Below are 20,926 nucleotides of genomic sequence, written 5' to 3'. Positions count from 1 at the left end.
GTAAATGCTTTGCAAGGCAAAATACTCTCCCATTATATACATTTCCTGTTGAAGACAAACTCAAACTACACCTTTGTTTCACATGGAGAAAACACAATGAGAACAATTCTGGTGTTACTACTTTTTTGGTCAACAAAAGAAAAATATATTAAAAAAATGAATACAAGACCAGTCTTAGTGGCTTCAATTGTTCCTTCGAATGTAATACCTGCATTGTGGAATGTATCTACCCAGCCACCGTCCCCATCATCTTCTTCTATAATTGCTTCTAATTCATCTGAATACTCCATCTGCTTGCATCGCTTGTAACATGGCACTGCAGAGATGGACAGAATAAAGCAGAGATTATTAATTTGAAGATATAAAATACCCTAAGCTGCACAAGAGCTAAGCCATGATTATTATCAATCTAAGTGTATAGCAGCCCTTTGCTAGAATAACACAGAAGAATGATGGTTAATTTATCAAATGCTCCACGTGCAATAAGAATTTAGCCCACATGTAGTGTAAACATGATCCCCGACCTGCCTCTCAGTTTACTAATAGCATTGCCATCGGGCCAAGAGTGTTTTTCAGTTCATGTTTTAACACTCACTTTTAACGTACTGTCATACACAATAAATTTCCAAGAAATGGCCAAAAACCTTCCCACTACCTTGCAGCTTTACTGACAAAACTATATAAATGTATTAACAATAATCTGTGAAAACTGGGTTTCAGACAACAGTTATCATTTGCACATTACCAAGTAAAGTGTTCCGATTTGTTTTCCATCCTGTTAAAATATTTTTAAGTACAAAAAATGGGCTTTCACATCTACTGAAATATATTTGAAAGGTTTGTACAGTTGACTTATTGTAATTGCATTTATATAGCGTTTACTACCCCGAACGAGGCGTCAAAGCACTTTTTGGGGGAGTAGCACGCTACTCCGGAACCCATAAGGATTATTGGTGAATTAGTATAGTGAAATACGAAAGTAATTTGAGTGGTGGATATTAGTCAGTTATTTGGATTGAGAAGGATAGCGGGCGGATAGAATTTATATTGTGCTTGCTACCCCTGATGAGGTTTAAGTGTTGTTTTGAGGAGTAGCACGCTACTCTGGAACCCATAAAGGATTAGTGGTGAATTAGTATAGTGAAATATGAAATTTGTGAAGAGGAAATGTTAGTCTGTTATTTTGATTGAAAAGGATAGTGGAGGGATAGAAGAGTGAAGGATTTAGACTTTTTGGAGAGGTCATAGCAGTAGGCTTGGAATGAGTAAAAAAAGGATGTGGAGGGGAAGAGTCAGAGGGAAGGGTTTAGAAAGGCTTGTTTTGGGGGATCGGTATAGTAAAAGGTGTCAGATGGTGCAAGAAGGAAAAAGTAGGGGAGAGTCTGGAAAGGGCTATTTTGGGGATCATAGTAGTGGTATGGGGTTTGGGATGAATGAAAGTGGATGTAGAGGATATATTGATAGAGGTATAGGGTGAGAAATAGGGTAGTGCATTGGATATGCTGAATTAGAAGAAAATAATAAATATATAGATCCATAAGTACATGGAAAGTTTATAGATGCATAAAGGAAGTAAGTATATGTAGATTAAAGATATTGATAGAGGTATAGGGTGAGGAATAGGGTAGTGCATTGCATGTGCATTTGTTTTGGGGGGGGGCGGGGGGAGTAATAAATATATAGATCCAAGTACATGGAAGTTATATAGATGCTTAAAGGAAGTAAGTATATGTAGATTAAAGATGCATTCGATAAACTCTGGTTTTCAAGTGTACTTAAAAATGTATTTATTTAAATTATATATATATATATATATATATATATATATATATATATATAAATTCTACAGGTTAATTAGCTAGTTAAATGTGTGTTAGGAAGAACCTGATACCCTACAGCCATTCATTTCACACTTGCTACAGCAGGTCAGACAGTTCACTTTACACAATTCTGGAACTCTTCAGTCAGAGAAGGAAAAGTAACTGTAAACTGACTTCTGACCTCTGTCTCTGAACACAGAGGATATGTGACAAGATAAAAGCAGGATCTAAAGGCAACTCTGTTGCGCCTTCACTTTCTGACTAAACATAACACCTGTTCTTTGTCGTCTGTGGGGCCTTGACAGCACAGCACCCATTCTGCCAAAAGGGTAAATGTTGCCCCAAGCTTTGTGCTCAGCCAAGCCAGCAAAACATGAGACTGCGGTTTTGCCTACAGACGTTTCCCTGATCAGATTGTTGAGGGTTCTTTGCAATAGTGTATATTAAAGTCTTTGGTCACTCTTGTACCACAGCCGGCCATGTGTAATCCTTGTACAAAAGTAGACATTAAAGAGAAGTATTTAAAAAACCAGTTTAGTCAGACCTACCATTTTTTGTCATCAAAAACTGTTTGTCTTTAGGAAGATATGGTTTCACCTTCAATTCTTCCCCTGCTGCCCTGAAATGAAAAATGAAGAAAGAAAAGTATTAATACATTTGGAAAAGTAGCAGACTTCAAAAACATGTCCTATCGAAAGAAAATGGCACATACATCTTTTATCACCGTATGCAATACAGCATAGTTTTAATGAAGGCATGAGATTTGGGATGAAACTGCAATGCTGCACCGTTCTGCACCTGGTGACTTGCACTCTATAGAAAGATGGTTAAACTTAGGTTGGTTACAAACCCACAAATCTGCTGGATCTTCAACTATTGACGTTCAACAATTATCATTTGAACAATTTAACATTTTTATACAGTGCGTTTGAGCTGCCAGCATCGGACCAGTTCCTCTTGGGAGAAAGTATTCTCGGAGGAGGAGTGGGTGCAGACAAGTGTTTAGCAATGGAAAGCTGTCATTTTAAAACACAATTAACCGAAATTTGGCAGGCCATAACTATGGAAAGGATGGGTGATATTCTTTTAGACAACTACTATAACTTCAAATACATCTGGGATCCACTGGTGCGGTTCCCTTCAGCAGGCCTACCACTCTTTACATGTCCTATTCATACACGGGGTGCTCCACCTCTTCCAGATTTGATGCTGAGGGAAGCAGGAGGAAGTCCCAGCCGCGCCCGTTGTCCTACCACACAGCCTTCGAGTATTATTACACTCTGTCTTCTAGATCTGATGCATACTGCTTTATCTCCACCATTCTGGTTTTACTGTTCGGGGGATTTTTGAGGGTGGGGGGGATTATGTTGCGCAATGATACTTATGCACTTCATTGTAAAATTGACAGGGATTTTTTTCTGAGAACATCTTGGTATGAGGAGCACCTTTTCTGATAAAAACTGTGTATATTACGGGCATTCGTGTTTGTATCTAGGATGCTCTGTACTGGTACTACTGTCAATGTCTGAATTTAACCCTGAAAATTTCAATAAAGGCAATTTGAGAAAAAATTTTAATTCCTACAATGAAAATGGACAGGAGTTCAATCACCAAATGTGAGAAGTTGGCCTGATGTATGATGTCACTAGTTCTAGTGTACACCTTATATAAGTCCAAATACCCTTATGGTGATTGGTTGTAAAGTCAACCTTATAGACCAGCTATCCTAGTGGTAGCATGGACAAGAGCAGTCTTAGGCTAAACTCTGAATGGCATGTGAAGCCAGCTGTGATACCATATATAATCCCTTGAATACCAAATGAAAGGACACCACAACAGATATATATATAAAATAAAGTGTATTTATTCTAGTCAAACCCTCAGCACTCTTTATGAGATTAGAGGTAAGTACAACACAGTCTTATTTAAGCATACATTAAGTCACACAGGTAAGTAATACAGTTAGGCCCTAGGGGCCACGCAAACCATATACTAAGTAAGTGGTATAAGAACCACTGTCACGGAAATAGAATAGGCCTAGGGAATCGCTGGGGCTACACTACACTAGCGTTAGTTAGGAAGTGGGAGGCCCACGGGATTCGTGTGCAGAGTGGAAACACTCACGCGTAATGCGTAAAAGTCAATAGCAATAGTACAGTTTAGAAAACGGTAGATTTAGGACACTTCCGGAGTAGCTAGGAAGTTGAGACTTGAAAACTAGACACTAGGATAGTCACTATCCTGATGAGCACCGGAGTACCCAAGTTACCTAGCCCACAGGCTGCGGGTGCATAGGGGTGAAGATGCGTCGTTTTCGTCGTCGACTCCTATGGATGCCTGAAGAAAGATGCTGACAGGCAGTCAGTGAAGAGTGTCCGGTGGATCCCAAGGCTGGGATCAAGAAGAGAGGAAACCTGCAAGCAGAAGGGACAGAGTCAAGGTCACTAGCCAGTGACCACGTGGAACCAGGAAGGAACCAGGCGATGTCGTGAAGATTGCAGGTGAAGGTGAAGCTTGTCGCTGCAGCCAGGAGGACCAGGAAGCGTCGAGGACGACCAGGACCAGGAGGCGAGCTGTCCCACGAAGGCTCTTGCTGTCGGCGGCGTCGAAGTTGGACTAGGACTCACCAAGCCTTGGCAAGCGGAACCCACGAAGAACGGAGGACTTGCTTCTGGTGCAGACCAGGAAGGTCTGGGGAGCTTCTTCTTTGCAGAGAAGCGGGAGCCAGTCTGGAGGAGCCAAACCAGCGCAGAAGATTTCAGGGTGAGTCGTCACAAAGGCCACTAGCCAGCGGGCAAGCAACCGGACAGACGCGGCAAGCAGGAAAATGCTGAAGGGCCCCACGCAGGACTCGTGGAGTGTGGGGGGCTGATCTTCGGTGCAGATGGTGCTTGGGGTTGGGGCTTCTCAATCCCCGGTGCACAACTTCGAGGGTACCTCAGAAGCTGCGCTTTAAGTTACTAGCCACTTTTTCCAGGTAGCCGGTCCCACGTCGCTCGTCGCCTCCACGGATCTCAGCTCTGCTGTAGATGTGGATCAGGGTCGGAGAAGTCTGGAAGTCAAGGCTCTGGTCAGGCTCTGCAGTCGGTTCCTCGTAGAACGTGGGCAAAGCAAAGGGTAGTCTCTTGATGGTGCCTGTTTGCACAGGGTAGCCACTCCTTGGCTACAAGGGAGATTCTTCAGTCTTCTTCTTTCGTCGAATGTCGAAGGTCCAGAGTTTCTGTTCAGTTTTGCAGGTTCAGGATAATCTAAAGTCTTGAGGCCCAACTCCCACTCTTATACTAATCTGGGGGGCTGGGATACCTGCTAGGTCACGCCTTATGGGTGGGACCTGGGAGGGGGTGGTTACACCCACTTCCCTTTGTCCAGTTTCGCGCCAGAGCTGGGGCTGGAGTGCCCCAGCGCCGGTTTGAACTGGACTATGCAAGGAACACCTTGTGTGCCCCAGGCATGTCTCATTCCTTTCAGCCCACCCTGCCCCAATACACTAAAGGCTGTCTGGGGAGGTGCTAGCACCTCCCCAAGCAGGAAACCTATTGTCCAGGCCTCCCTGGCTGGGATCACTCCCAGCTGCAGGAGGTCAGACTTGTGTCGTGGCAGCAGCATCCATTTTGTGATGCTGAGGCTTTGGTCAGAGGCTAACAGTTGGAGTATGATTTTTTTTTTTTTTTTTTTTTAAACCTTTATTTTCAAAAGTCTGGACACAGCTATTCAGCCGACAACCCGGAGGTTCGGCAGCTTCGATAAAGAGGAACAAAGACGCGTCCACAGTACAGTGAAGGAGGAGCGCAAAGATTCCATTTTTTAAATAAACACAAAACACACAACAACCCCCAGCAAGGCAAGAACACTGAATGCCCATGGTGATAGCCCCCCAGGGGAGGCAGGACCCCAATCATCTACCATTTACAGTACTGTGAAAAGAGGAAGAAGGGGGACAGCAGAGGCCAGAGAAGTCCATTAACCATACTGAGCTGGAAAGAAGGTTAGGAGGAAAGCTGTTCCTCGGGGGGGATCCAAATCAGGGGCAAGACAAATTCCCCCCCTGTATTGATTCCACCGCCCCCAGATGGCGTGCCACTTCCGAGGGCGGCCTCTAGCGCAATATACCTTCTTCTCCCTTAGCATACTCCAGTCCATATTTTCTTTCCACGCGGTCAATGTGGGGGGCCCCACGGATCCCCACAATCGCGCGATATCCCTCTTAGCGACCATGTTACCCAGAGTCACCCACTGGGTCTGTGCCTCATCGTGATCAGTGGGCCCCCAGACATTCAGGAGACAACACCGCGCTTCCGGCTGCATAGCAATGCCCGTCACCTCCCCCATCACTGCATGGACTCTCCTCCAGAATTCCGTGATGACACCACATTCCCAAATGATATGCAGGAAAGTACCCACCATACCACATCCCCTCCTGCATAGGCCGTCCTCCGAGAATCCCATGTGAACCAGCCTTGGCCCCGTCACATACACTCGATGCAGTATTTTAAGCTGCACCAGCCTCAGACGCGACGGGATCGCAACCTCCTTAGGAGAGGAGACAGCAGACTGCCAATCCTCGTCATCCAACTCGAGGCCATCCCTAGACCACTGGTCCCTCAACCCCAGAAGCATATCCGCCCGGACGTTGATCAGTTTCTTATAGATGAGAGAGATCGCGCTCTCGGGCATATGGCCATCAAGGACCCGGTCCTCCAAAGGAGAGGACTCAGGCACCTTCTCACCCTCTATGAGGACTGATCGGAGGGCGTGACGCACCTGAATATAGCGGAAAAACTCAGATGGCCCCAACTCGTACTCCTTCTGCAACTCTTCAAAGGACTTCACCCTCCCCTTAATCAGGACATCTCCAACCCTGGAGATGCCGATCAAGTCCCATTTGTCAAAGCCTTTTGTGTGCCAAAGCCTACCCAGTCTCTCAGATTCAAACAGCGGGGTAGCGAGGGTGAGCCTATCCTTCCAGCCCAGCGAGTCAGTTGCCATCTTCCACACACGCACCGCCACCCCCGTGGGCCCCGTGAGGGACGAGTCCAGGGACCGCGAATACAACGCCCTGTAATAGTTACCACCACGCAGCAACCACCTGTCCATGGCATACCCAGGGCTGAGGGCAGGACCATAAAACCCATGATTAATCGCACTCAACTGGGTGGCCCAATAGTACCGTCTGATGTCTGGAAGCGCAATACCCCCGTCATACCATGGAAGCGTCAACTTTGCAATAGCTATTCGCGGCCGCCCGTCCCACAGCAACGTTCGTTGGAGGCCTTCGACCTCCCGAAAGTAGTTGGCCGGTACCCAATCCAGAGTATTCTGCAGTGCGTAGAGGAACCGGGGAAGAGACATCATTTTGAACAGGGCCGCGCGCCCAACGAGGGAGAGCGGCAGCCTCCGCCAGCCCTCCACATCCCGTCTCAGGCGCGCCAGGGGGGGGGAGCAGGTTTCTCTCATATCGCACAGCAGAGTCCATGGAGATAAAGATCCCCAGATACACGAAGCCCTGCTGAGCAACCTGGATCGAACAAGTTCGAGGAATCGGTGGAACCTCGCCACTAAGAACATATAAATACGATTTACTCCAGTTGATAACAAGACCCGAGTTCCTACCGAAAGATGTGAGTACATCACAGACCACTATAAGGGATTTCTTGGGTGAGGCAAGATACAACAGGATGTCATCAGCATAGAGCGATATACGGTCCTCGTGTTCAGGCGACCATCTAAGTCCCCGTATATCCGGGTGCCAGCGTATCCACGCAGCCAGCGGCTCAAGGGCGAGGGCAAACAACAATGGCGACAGGGGACAACCTTGCCGAGTACCCCTCCCAAGCTGAAACGGAGTCGACGCCCGGCCATTTACCACCACACTCGCAAGAGGGCCCTCATACAGCAACCTCACCCAGCTCACAAAACCGTGCCAAAGCCGAACTTGGTCAAGACGGCCCACAAATATGCCCATTCCACCGTGTCAAAGGCCATCGTGGCATCGAGAGACGCCACAATAGCTGGTTCACACAGCGTGCCCGCCCTGGCGATTACACCATGAAGGCGCCGAAGATTTAACGCTGTGTTACGGTGCGGGATGAATCCGGATTGATCCGGGTGGACCAAGTCACCGAGTACCCTAATCAACCGGGCCGCCAGGATTTTAGCCAGAATTTTAGGCTCTGCGTTAAGGAGTGAGATAGGCCTATATGAGGCGCACTTATCTCGGGGTTTGCCCTCTTTGTGTATAACCACAATCGTCGCCAGTCGCTGATCCAACGGGAGGGCCCCACTCCCCCGCGCCTCCACGAACATGGCGCGCAGGTGAGGGGCAACCCTATCCGGAAACAGCTTGTACAGGTCGACCGGCAAGCCGTTCGGACCCGAGGCCTTGCCTGAGTTCAACGCGCGGATAGCCCCCGCCACCTCATCGACCGTTATGTCACCATCTAGATCGTCCCTATCTATATCAGAGAGACAGGGCAATGAGATATCACGCAGGAGGTCACGCGAGTCCTCGGGCGGCCTGTCCGACACTGAGGCATAAACCATACGGAAATAGTCCGAGAAACACTGCACAATGCTCTCAGGTTCCACAATCACCTCTCCCCCCTCTCCCGTCAACTCCGGCACTACTCTATTGACCCGTTCTTTTTTGTCCAGCCAAGCCAGGAGTTTCCCGGCCTTGTCACCAACATCATACAGACGGCCCTGCTGTTCCCTACCGAGGGTCTTAGCGGCGTTCGTCACCAGGTCCTTATACTCGGATTGCTTCAAGCACAGCTCATGCAGTGAGGCCTCTGTAACCTCCTCCTCCAGCGCTCCCTCCAAAGCCGCGATCTCCTCCTCAACCCGCAAAACCTCGCCATCTCTCCGCCGCTTGGCAGCCACTACAAGGGAGAGGGCTTCCCCTCGCAGCACGGTCTTAAATGCTTCCCACAGCGACACTGCCGAGTCCACGGATCCCTGATTGTCCTTGAAAAAGTTATCTACTGTCTTTACCAGCGCGCTGCGCATCTTGGGGTCTCGGAAATACCAAGGGTTGATAGGGGCCACCCTTCCCCCTCCCTCTCGACCCAGATCCAGCCTGACCCACACCGGCGAATGGTCAGATATACCACGCGCCATGTGCCTAGCCTCAGACACCAATGAGGCATGCGCAGCCAGAGTGAGTAGGTAGTCAATCCTGGAAAGGCTACCATGCGCCCCGGAGTGGAAAGTGTATTGGCTCTGTGTGGGATGCCGGAGCCTCCAGCAGTCTATCAGGCCAAGCGTATCTAGAAAGTCTGGAAGCCACTTCTGAGCCCCCCCAGTGTCTCTGGGCGGGTATCTATCCAGCAGGCCGGAGCCAACAGCGTTGAAATCACCTCCCACTACAAGCATACCCCCCGGGAGATCCAGCAGGGCCCTACCCAGATCTGTGAACGTGGAGGCCTGCAGGGCCGGCGGGACATAAACCGAAACTAAAACCAAAGTTCTTCCTTCCCACCGCCCCGCCACCGCCACAAACCTCCCCCTATCATCAACAATGGTGGAGTCCACCTCAAATGGTAGCGAGGCTCTGACTAGGATGCCCACACCCCTGGACCCAGAGGAGAATCCCGAATGAGCTATGAATTTATAACCTTTCCTATTCAAGGCATAGCACGTATTACCTATAAGATGCGTCTCCTGCAGCAGGGCAACATCCGGCAATGACCGTTTCAAGAATTGCAAAACAATCCCACGCTTAATGCGATCCCTCAAACCATTAACATTCCAGCTTATAACACTTAAACCCCTACCCCCCATCCCCAAACGTAAAGAGGCCCACCCCACACCCGAAGAGCCACCATGGAACAGTCCTGGAAATAATCACTATGCCTTGCGGAAACAAAACCCCCAACAACAAACCCCAAATCCCGGAAACCCCCCCCACCCTGCACCCCTGCTGCAGCTTACAAAGCCCCCCCAACTTGCAGTGTGCCTGTCGCCCTACCAAACCCAAAATCTACAAAAAGTACCCTAAGGGAGGAAAGAGCTCCCCTCGTCCTCCCACAACCTCCGTATTTACTGCAAGTCATTATCTAAAGTCAGTCCGAGTCAGCCCGGTTCCGAAGACATCAACCTTGTTCATCCCGGCCACTGTCCCCGTCTACGGCAGTGTCCTCTTCCGTGCGTCGTCGAGGCAGAGCGTCCAGCCATTCATCTGCCATGGCAGGCGACTCAAAGAAGAATGTTCGGTCTTCAAACACCACACGTAGTCTGGCAGGGAAGAGCATGGCGTATTTTAATTCCCTCTCCCGAAGCCTCCTCTTCACCCCCAGGAAGCCCTGCCGCTGCCTCTGCACCTGCTGGGTGAAGTCAGGATAGAAATTCACCGACGCGTTCTGGAAGGGGACCGGGCCCGTTACCCTCGAGGCCTGCAGGATAGCGTCCCGGTCTCGAAAATGAAAGAGCCGGGCGACGATCGGCCTCGGTGTGGCTCCCACCTTGGGCCGCCCACCCGGCACTCTATGGGCCCGCTCAACTGCGAAGAACTTCCCCTAAACCCTTAGGCTGCAGATGATTGAGCACCAAGTCCTCCACGAGCAGGTCCACTGAAGTCTCGTCCGAGGACTCCGGGACCCCGATAACGCGCACGTTGTTGCGCCTGGCCCGGCTCTCTAAGTACTCCAGCCGACGAGATCACTCTCGGTCCGCAACTTACGGACCTTGGTCTGCAGGTCCGAGACATCATCGGCGAGGCCCGTGGTCTTGATGTCCAGGGATTTGACCCGTTCATTTGTTTTGCCCAAATCCGCGCGGATCAGATTAACATCCACCAAGATGGTATCCACTTTGTGCGCCAGGGCATCAAACTGTCTCCCAATCGAAGTCTGCAGCCCATCGAGTGCACCCTTGACATCCTGCAGTGAGAGCTCCGGGGCCAAGGGTGTGGCAGTCTTCTGTGTGTCCGGGGACTGGCTCGGTGCTCCCGGTGACCCCTTCTGCTGGGCATAGCGGTCCATGTTATTGGCTTGAGTGTAGGCTCCCCGCCTGGTGGCCTTGGGCTTCGGCCGGTCCACCTCTGCTTTGCCCGACATGGTGGGCTCAAGCAGGTCGGTTCAAACAGGACTGCCCTCTCTCAGCGAGAGAGATCAGGAGTGCTCCGTCTTACGATGGGTCGCCAGTGTGGCATGCAGAGCGTCCAAATGATAATAAAGCAGACGCGAGCACTCCCTGGGCTGGGCAGACAAAGGGCGAGAAAGTGAAAGTGAAAGGATAGGGACCTCCGTCCGGCAGTTCACACCTCGCCTGGCCGCTGTTGTTCAATTAGAGGTCGGGCATCCTGCCAACTCGAGCCCCTGGCATCCCTCGGAGATGGGCCTCAATCTTCCGCCATGCATAACTCCGGTTCCCGGTGGGCGATTCGACCTCGGGTGGCATCGATTGCCTCCCTGACAAGTCATCTACACGATGCCATGCATACAAACAGGATTATATACAGGATAGACGACGGAGGGCACGAGGGTCTCGGGAGCTCAAAGCTCACGCGGCCATCTTGGTCAAGCGCTAGGCTCCTCCCCTGAAGTATGATTTTAACATGTCTTTCCCTCTAGAAGGGGGGAATAATATTCTCATGTCCAGAAATGGCATGGGGGTATTATTCCACAGTGTTAGACACCTTACACGACATGTTTCGATAAAGCCAAACCATAGTTACCATAACCGTCTAAGATTATAAGGCACTTTAAGAGTATATGGTAGGCTATATCATAGAACAGCTATAAGGACAAGGTTCCGAAAGCTGCAGACAGGCTCAGCTCATGCTAGAGCACCATCTCACATGTTACCAAGCACTCTGCCTCCAGGATTGTCAAGGCCTGCCATAGGAGTGACTGATAGGTACACATGTGTCTATATGTAAGTTAGGTATAGGAATACTACACCTAAGCAAGGGGTGATTACACGACCTTGCCCCAGCTGAGTGATCAACCAGTTGTGTCAAAATGGAAGGCCAGGCCAGGGGTGGCATAATACATGCTGCAGCCCCTGGTAGGCCTAGGGTACACCTATGCCCTGGGTACCTAGGGTACACTGTACAGGGGCCAATAAGGTGATCCTATCCAAATGGGTTATGCACCTAAAGTACATAGTATAATTTAGAGAGAGAACAGCAGGGCTGTGGGTCTAGGCTCAGCTACGGTAATGCACTGTATTTGGGCCTGCCTGACTATTAGACCAGCCCAAATACAAACGCAGCAGCCTGTACTCTTCTCGGCCTGCCATTGAAAACACATGTATCCCCACATTTAAGGGTATTGCACTGGCTTCTTTTTAAGAAGAGGATCCTTTTCAAGACCCCGCTGCAGGTACATAGGGACCTCCATCAGTCTGGCGCGTCCCAGTTTTAGACAAAACTGAAAACATGGCTTTTTAATCAGTTTTAATGGTTCGGCCTCTCAGCCAGTCAACACTTGAGGTGCAGAGCTATATAAATGCCCTTTTCATTACATCACACTTGTAGACACGCATAAAGGTATAAAACATTATATCAGATAACTTTGGAAGCACCTAGTGCATATAGAGAGCTCGACTCCGTGACAATTATACCTCAAACACCGAGGAGCACTTACTTTAGACTGGAGGATCTGTACTTTTCTCTTTCACATATACATACCTCTGCTCCAAAGTGTAAAAACAAAAAAAAACACAGGCAGTCCATCTGCCACACATGTTTCAAACTACTAATGTTGATCTCTCTACTGCCATCTATTTTTCGACAACCACTCATTTAGGTTATTTCAATTCCTCAGATCTGGTATTATTCGGATGCTGATGACACTTAGATGTTGGTCTGCCTATATGTTGCAGTGAATCAATGGGTGACTCTTGATCAATGCTTTCAAATGTGAACACGTGAATGGCCAAGGAGCAGACTGAACATAGAGTAAAACAGGGCTACTATTATTGGGACTGATAGGGAAGTCCTTCACGTTCCCCTATACTGGCTTTCTTTGTCTCCAAAGCCCAAGAGTAGGACTGCTTTCCCAACTCAGACATCCTCTTTGATAGGATTCTGAAGCTGCTTCCACAAATGTAAAGTTACCAAACTGTGCTATTCCCAGATACATTTGCCTCCTGCTCATGTATTCCTATGTACATCACCATTTGCAGAGGAGGTGGGGTTGTGCCTTGAAGTAGTCTGCCATTTTGGTGCGGTTTGCGATAAATAAAAAGGGACAAAGTGGAAAGTCAAAAGTGGGTTCTTCAGACGGTGGGAACCAGGTTTAAAATTTTTTTTTTTTTTAAAAGGTGTTACTCCTTCATAAGGGTGCATAAAATCTCCTTGTGTACCTCAGAAAGCCATTTAATATCAGTCCTCAAAGATCTTTCGATCCTCAAGTACCAATCATCTGTCCAGGTCTGTGTCTAAGACCTCTGGCTATGGACTTTTCTTTGAAACCAACTGTCTCATATTAAAAAAAAAAAACTTCAATTTTTTTTTACTTTTTTGTTAATTTAGTGTATGAGCTTCTGCTAGGCGGTCAGGTGGTCAGCATCAAGCGATAACTTGGCACCAGCAGGCACTGTATCCATTTTTTACTCAAAGCATTCCACAGGTTCTGGAAGGACTCTTTCGCCATAGTCAACGCAGTGCTCGACCCTTTGTGAAATCTTGTCATGAATGACCTCAAATAATTCTTGTTAATTTAATATATCTAGCCAGACTTTAACAATGAATATATCGACAATCAAGTTGTTTTCATCTAGTGCTCACAGTAAGAATCATTTTTATTTGCACAAGGAGTAATGATTTTTCCATTCATATAGATTCAAGCAGGATCAGACTACACAGGGTCAAAAAATAAGGTTTTAAGGCACACACAGACGCCATTTCTAGAAACATCCAAAGCGAGAAATCTTCCTGCAGCGAATTAAAAAAATGCATTTTTTGAAAGCCAATTTTACATCCTTCTAGCAACCTTTCCCAGTACTAGAAAAAACAAGTCTAAAAGACTGAGTGGCACACGAATATTATGATATTCAAATTACCCTTACACACCAAAGGTCAATCAGGACCATCAGTCACAAACTTCTTTTATATTAAACACATGTACCACAAAATCAAACACCAACAGTTGGGAAGTGCCCTTAAATACTTTTATGCCCAATACAATACAACCATAAGACCCCTCAGTTAGTTGCAGTGTGGCAATGGCAAGACCGATGAGAATCGCCTATTTTACTACATCCATCATCTTAACACTGCCCCATAGCATACAATTAACTGCAGTCAGCGAGTAAACGAAGCATGGTGTTTGCATATAAAAGAGTCACTCAAAGAGGCTCAAGTACTAAACCAAAAAGTATGGGAGAGAACAGCGGGAGAGAACAGCAGCCTTCTCGGGTCCTCTTTTACTAAGGGGAGCATGTTTTGACACAGTATCATTCATCCGAACCCCTAGGTTTATTCACATACCATGAGGATTACTCTGGATTGAACACTGGAGCGACCAAATTAAAATATTATCCTATACCAACAGATAATGTACTACATTTCCGCAAAACAAGGTCGGTCCGTATTACATAAATACCAGTAAAAAATGTTACGTTTATTTTAAATGAGCAGGATTCTTATACACTTAAGAATGAACTACTATGCCAATGCAATTTAATAGAGTTTAAGGATATCACTACTGATAATACTTTTGAAAGTAAATGGAACCAGTGTTCATGAAAGCTTTCCATCAAGTCAAGGGGTCTCTTACTCTTATGATGTTCTGATGACAATTCTAGTTCACAAAACACTGGCATAGGTGTTTGTATAGTGCTTTCTGCCATTTGAATGGAACTGTACAGTTTTTAGGAGGGAAATACATACAAGGTATAAATTATCTTTAGTACTGGTTAAGTGAAAAGAAAAATGTGTCCTTTACATCAAAGACCTTTGTGGAATGCTGTTCAAGGCAATGTCTTTGCCAATGCAGGTTGCTGTTTATGGTTTCATTGTGGTGAATGGTTGTCAATGCTCAACTCTAGAACACGCTGTTCAAGACTGGGATCACTAGCCTTTCACACAATGGTATGCGCTTGTGTGACTGACACATGTTTAACCTTTATACAACTGGGGTGTTGAGCAGGACATGCTGTAGAGCATAGGTACTCACAAACATTTTCCCAGGGGGCGCAAAGTGTGGTCTGTGATGTACCCAAGGGCTGCATTGTTGCCAGCATGGTGGGAGTAGGGCTTTGTGAGGGGTTAAGGTGGGCGCTATCACTAGCTTGAGAGATTCAAGTGTAAAAAGGAAGTAACTTGATTCTGGTATTGGAATGAAATAGAACTGCACAATGTGAAACCAGAAAACCTGGGATTAGTCCTGGCTTCCCTACTTAACCAGTTTATGTGATCCTAGACAATCGTCTGATTTCACTTTGCATCATTTTCTTCATTAGGACATATAAGAGCACCTTGAAATATATGAGTTCAGGATATGCGCTGTACAAAACCTTCTCTCTTGTGTTTGATTTGATAAACTATATGCATGTGAAGGTCATGCGGCCCCCAGGCCGTACATCTGTGCTGTAGAGCGAGAAATGTTTTCCTTACCTGATGGCTTTGGTGCCATGGTGTGGACAAGTGGATTTCAGGAGTGCCGCATTCGATACGGTCAGCTACTCCACCTTGCTGGACCGTCTCCATAACATCGGAGTTTCAGGTGACGCTTTAAGGTGGCTGGAATCCTTTCTGTCTGGGAGGTCGTTTCAGATCTTCGACGGTGTAACAGTATCCTCAAGCAAACCCCTGAGCTGCGGAGTACCACAGGGCTCTTCCCTGAGCCCTGTGCTGTTTAACGTCTACATGAGGCCGCTGGCAAGTGTCGTCGAACCGCATGGCATCAAAATCGTGTCATACGCCGACGACACCCAGCTGGTGGTCTCGCTGGCCACCGAGAACAGCAAGTGCTCCCCTGCCGATCTGCTACACTGCCTAGAGGACATAAAGGGTTGGATGACCAACTCCTCCCTTAAATTAAATGGAGATAAGACGGAGCTCATGCTCCTAGGCCCACCTTCTCCAGTCCCATTCACCTCCCTGTGGCCTAATGCACTGGGTCCCCCCCCCACCCCAAAGGAAAGCGTGAAGAGCCTGGGAGTGTGGTTGGACAGCAAACTCTCCTTCTCCACCCAGGCCACAAAACTATCTGCCACATGCTTTGGCCTTCTAAGAACCTTGAGGAAGGTTCTTCCGCTGCTGCCACTAGAAGCCAAAAAGGTTGCGGTCCAAGGGCTAATCCAGTCTCGCCTTGACTCGAACAATGCCCTATACATGGGGGCACCTGAGTTTACACTTCGAAAACTGCAGGTTGTTCAAAACTGTGCAGCTCGTTCCTTGCTAGAAATCCCGCGCACTCAGTCTGCTAAACCTGCTCTAAAAATTCTCCACTGGCTGCCAGTGAGGCAGAGGATAGCCTTCAAAGCACTGTGCCTGGCGCACCGCACCTTCTGGAACACAAGCCCAGCGATCAACAGAAATCTTGTCACCCCCTATTATCCCAACAGGAACCTACGATCAAAGGAGGCCTTCCTTGCCGTCATTCCCAGAGTAAAGCGAGCCAGAGCAGGGGGAAGAATGTTCTCGCTGAATACCGCCAGGCTCTGGAACGACCTTCCCCTCTCACTCCGGTCCAACTCAAATATTCTATCATTCTGCAAAAACTTAAAAACATGGCTGTTTGACAAACCCACTGTACCATAGCACCTCCTCCGTCACTTTCTGGTCAGCTTAGCGCTTGGACGCCCACGGGCAGCAATCGCGCTCTACAAATACCATTACAATTACAATTACAATTACAAAATGTTCTTTCGGGTACAGAAAATTATAAGCAAATCTGGACAAGACTGAATAATATGCATTGTGGGGTGGTAATGATGCTGTAAACACAATGGTAACAAATATGTGGCATACATTTCAACTGTGATGGATGTAGGTGGTAAGGCATTTATAGTGTGCTGTAAGGAGATTACGTAGCATTTCTTGTGGTTAGTACTCTTGTTGGTAATATTCTGATTGCGGACTATAAGCCATATAATTTCTGTTATGCATGCATGCATGAGGCTCGAACACGTTTTTCTCAATGTTGGGCAGCATTGTGCGAATAAAGCAGAAATAACAAATAAACACGTTTTCAGTCTTAGAAACATAGATCACAATGAACAAAAACTGAATCAGTATTATGGTACTTTAACAGGTCTCTCATATTTCTGGCATTATGTAGTTTTGACCTGCATGTGTAACACAAGTTGTGTTTAATGTGTTATGTTGAATGCCTGTGGCATTTCCGGGTGGAAGGTACAGATTTGGACAGGAATAACAGAGTACATCATATATCTGCACTTTAAGTACGTACAAGGAGTTTCTGTCAAATATTTTCTCCAAAGTATATAAAAAAGTGATGGATGGAATGCTTGAATTAATCTCGCCCATTGGTAATTACTTGGACCGCATCCCAATCCATTATTTTGCACACCATGCCACCTCAGTTTAGACTCCGCTATATGCAAATCAGTCTTGACCCTGCTCCAATCGGAACAGTCCAGCCCGAACTGCCAAGCTAGGTGCTCTCTAAACCGGAACACAAGCAACCCAGGTTTGGTTTTGCCCAAGTTTTGGGATCACCTGGATTCAGCTTGGTTCCAGTGTGCACGGGACCCATGTCTGGGCATACCCGTCCCACTTAGCGCTACACACTAAAGTATAAAAAAAGAGTGATGGATGAAATGCTTGAATTAATCTCAGCCACTGGTAATTTCTTGGGGCTTGGCCAAGTAGTTAGGGCAAGACTGTTCCCATGAGGAGCGGGGTCAAGACTGATTTGCATATAGCTGGATCCAAACAGAGGTGGCATGGAGGGTGAAAAAACGATGGATTGGGATGCGTACTGAGCGACTGCCAGAGGCTACGATTAATTCAAGTATTCCATCCATCATCTTGTTGTTTCTGTAATATTTTCTCCAGGCTGTGTGCATGTTCCGAACATGAAGCGGTGTACTATGTGAACATGGTGATTGCCAATTATATGGAATTTCTTTGCTGTGCTTGGAGTACGAATGATGTTCTGTTGGATGTCTGTTGGCGGTATATATTGGTGAAAAGTGATGACGGAGGAGATAGGGACATGTTGGTATTATAAATTACCTTCAAATATGGAAAGTAATTCTGCAAAAGAAGTTAGAATGCCCCCATCTTTTTTCACATAAGGAAAGGGCTGATGAGGCTTTATTCTAAGCGACACTCCCTTACCAAACAGTCATCCAGATTCACCAGACTGTCAACTCTAATGTCTTACTCTCCTCTCCCACTCCTTGCTCAGATTTTGTACCAATCCTTAGATCATATTTTTCAGTGTCTTCAGATCGCATTGTGTTGCTAACCTGCAGCTCTTTAGGATAAAAAAAAAACCTGGTTTGTGGCGGAAATGCCAACAAACTAGCATAAACATTTTAATGGCACACCTTTTCATGAGCAGCTCTTCTGCTCCCAGATAACCGTAGCATACCGAACACTGTTCCGAGATAGATGTTTGATCAGATGAAGCAGGTCTGAATGCAAACATGAATTTACTGGCCCATATGGAAAGATAAAATACTGTTTGTTTTGGGACACATTTAAAAAAAGCAAGACCATAATGGCCAAATAAAACCATTATTGGATGGTGCTTTCAGGGATGTAATACAATCAATGGGGGGGGGGAAAAAGAAGCTGTGGTCCATTCGGCTTCCTATTGTTAGTACAAAAAAAAAAATCAATAGAGAGTGGACCACTTGTCCTGTGTAGCCAGGGTCTTTTCTACTCTTGGTTCCGTCAAAAAAAGAACCCTCATAACTGTACACAGGTGCGATAGGCGGTATATATTGGGTCACCGCTTTTGTGTACTAGTACAGCATCATCATAGGGTCTTTTATTTGTATGTATGCTGACCTCTGCCCGGAGGAAGACCAACTTGTTGTACAGTAGCGTCCAGACATAAATATGAGGGAGGGTGTGAGAAGTGCTCAGGTAAAGTGAAGTTAAAATTCTCAAAATCGTTATTTCTAATAAATCTTTATTGAAAGAATATTGATAAGAGAAGAGTAAAAAATGGAGTGCGGATGAAGACCGGGTTACTGGTCTACCGTACTAAAATAAAGGGTCAACATGTTTCAGCCTTCTGTAGTAGTCTAAAGGCTTTTTTCAGGACCGATATAGAAGACGCGTTGTGGCTCCTTGTATAGTGGGAATTGTCCACTAATTATGTTTGAGGGGTCAGATCCATGGTATCTGTACCTAATCGAAAGGAAAAAACAATGGCGTTTGGATATTCCTGGTGACATACATACATTAAAGTAATCATAGTTCTATGTCTCAAGTGATTCACTCAGGAAACTACTATTAGGGTCAATATGTAGTGAGATTAGTGATTTAGTGAACTATTCAGTTGTCAATTCTGGGCAAATAGCGCGCAAAAGGAGAGCGGCTAGGTGAAGGTAGAGGGATACTATATGAAATAAAGAGGATGTGTCTCTCGTAAAAATGTCGTCCTGCGATAGTGTGTTCTCACCAGCTAATACGTTCCTTTGACCAATTTTAGGTGCAGTTAGTAGAAAGTGTATTTAGATTGTCGCACTTCGATCATGTGTGTGTGCATAGCCTTTGTGCGTCTTTGATCTACTCAGATTGCGTTAGCTTAAGGCCGAAAATAACCTAGACGGTTATGGCCCCACGTTGCTAATATCTCTGCAATAATAATGGTCCGTACATCAAAGCATCAGTGCGGTGTTTTTCAAGGGGTTCTGTTCTTTAAAAATAGTTCGCTGTTAATATCGGGACCATACATGACCAAGTAACTACAAATACATCGTTACCTTGAGAAAGATTGTTTTGTACTTCCTGGAGGTACCCACCGGCACATATGGAACTCTTTTCTGAAATAATGAGAAGGAAGATGTAAAAAAGAATAGAGGCGTCTTACTTTTGTGTAGCGCGTTGTCCCTCTGGCGGCGGCCATTACAGCTTACCGGTTCCATGAAGTCAATGACTTGTTCTGGCTCTGTTCGCGGTACCCCCGGTGACGCGGCCCCGTAGGCACTCCGATTTACATAGCGAACCGGTATAGAGATGAAGAAAAGACTTGTTGGTTATCCACGTTTGGCAGTAATGGTTGGCATACACTTTGGGCCACCGGTCAATGAAAACAAAAGTTATCACACACGAACCTCATCCCTTAGGTGTGGGCAACATTTTGTAAATTATTGTTGGTACATTTGGACAGAGTTAGTCAAGATGGTAAATCACATGTGTTTGATATGTTGACACAGAGTTTCGGGACATCAGTCTTTTTTCGATCTATGGGTCATCGGGATAGATCGTGGTCAGAAAAAGAAGGATACATCAAACCAGTGTGTGCCAGGGGATATTATCGTTCAGGCCTTTTTTGTCTGTCCCCAAGCGATAAATCCAACGTTGTTCTTTTTCGAAAAGGACACGTTCAGCGACGTTGGTTCCGTCTATATTGTCCTCTTCCTCGTCTGGGATTGATGCCATCATCACTGCTCCAGTCTGAGTTGTTGCTGGATGTTTCTCCTGTGGAATCCTCATCATTTTGGTCTGGTATAATGTAGTCTTCCCTTGTGTAGGGGTGCATCTTCTCAATTGAGAATTTTTTACGATCTTTACTCCGTTTTTGTATCTTGTTCTGGGTGATGTGTTCTTTAGTTTCATTCATTTCCCTGTTTATTTCTTCCAGTCGTTTTTTGTAGACTGAGATCTGCACTGTCGTTTTGAGTTTTGCTTCGTTCATTTGAATTTTAATTGTCAGTGCCTCTACCACTCTTGTGGCTGTTTTGATTATGAGCACTAGGTAATCTCTGGTGCATTTCCACGATATAGAGGACCAATCTTTCCTAAAAATCATGTCTTTAAGAAAGATTTGTGGGGCATTCTGTATCCATAATCCCTTCGGGGCAGCGTTGGCGCGAAGATACTCCTTCATAATTATACCATGTATGGCAGTCCGTACTTGGTCTTTTTTCATCTCGGTCAGATCGTCCCATTCGTTGGTCTGTGTTAAAGTTTGTGCTAGGTCTTTATCTTGTAATAAAGATGAATTAATCAG

The 20,926-nt window shown here is 46.5% G+C and overlaps 1 protein-coding gene across 4 annotated transcripts in view; it reads right to left on the bottom strand.

Moving 5' to 3' along the window:
- ATG3 (autophagy related 3) overlaps positions 1-20,926 on the bottom strand; it is a 272,476-nt gene that overhangs the window by 175,849 nt on the left and 75,701 nt on the right. For all 4 annotated transcript variants that reach the window (XM_085622981.1, XM_085622977.1, XM_085622978.1 and 1 more), the window contains exons 5-6: positions 2,369-2,439; positions 209-316 (exon numbers count right to left, since the gene is read on the bottom strand). In XM_085622981.1, coding sequence (XP_085479107.1) covers positions 209-316; positions 2,369-2,439 — 179 coding nt within the window. The remainder of the gene's footprint in view (positions 1-208; positions 317-2,368; positions 2,440-20,926) is intronic.

This window comes from Triturus cristatus, chromosome 8 (assembly GCF_964204655.1).
Source record: "Triturus cristatus chromosome 8, aTriCri1.1, whole genome shotgun sequence".
NCBI classification, from domain to species: domain Eukaryota; kingdom Metazoa; phylum Chordata; class Amphibia; order Caudata; family Salamandridae; genus Triturus; species Triturus cristatus.
The sequence above is the reverse complement of the archived record's forward strand: the minus strand, read 5'-3'. Positions and strand labels throughout refer to the sequence as shown.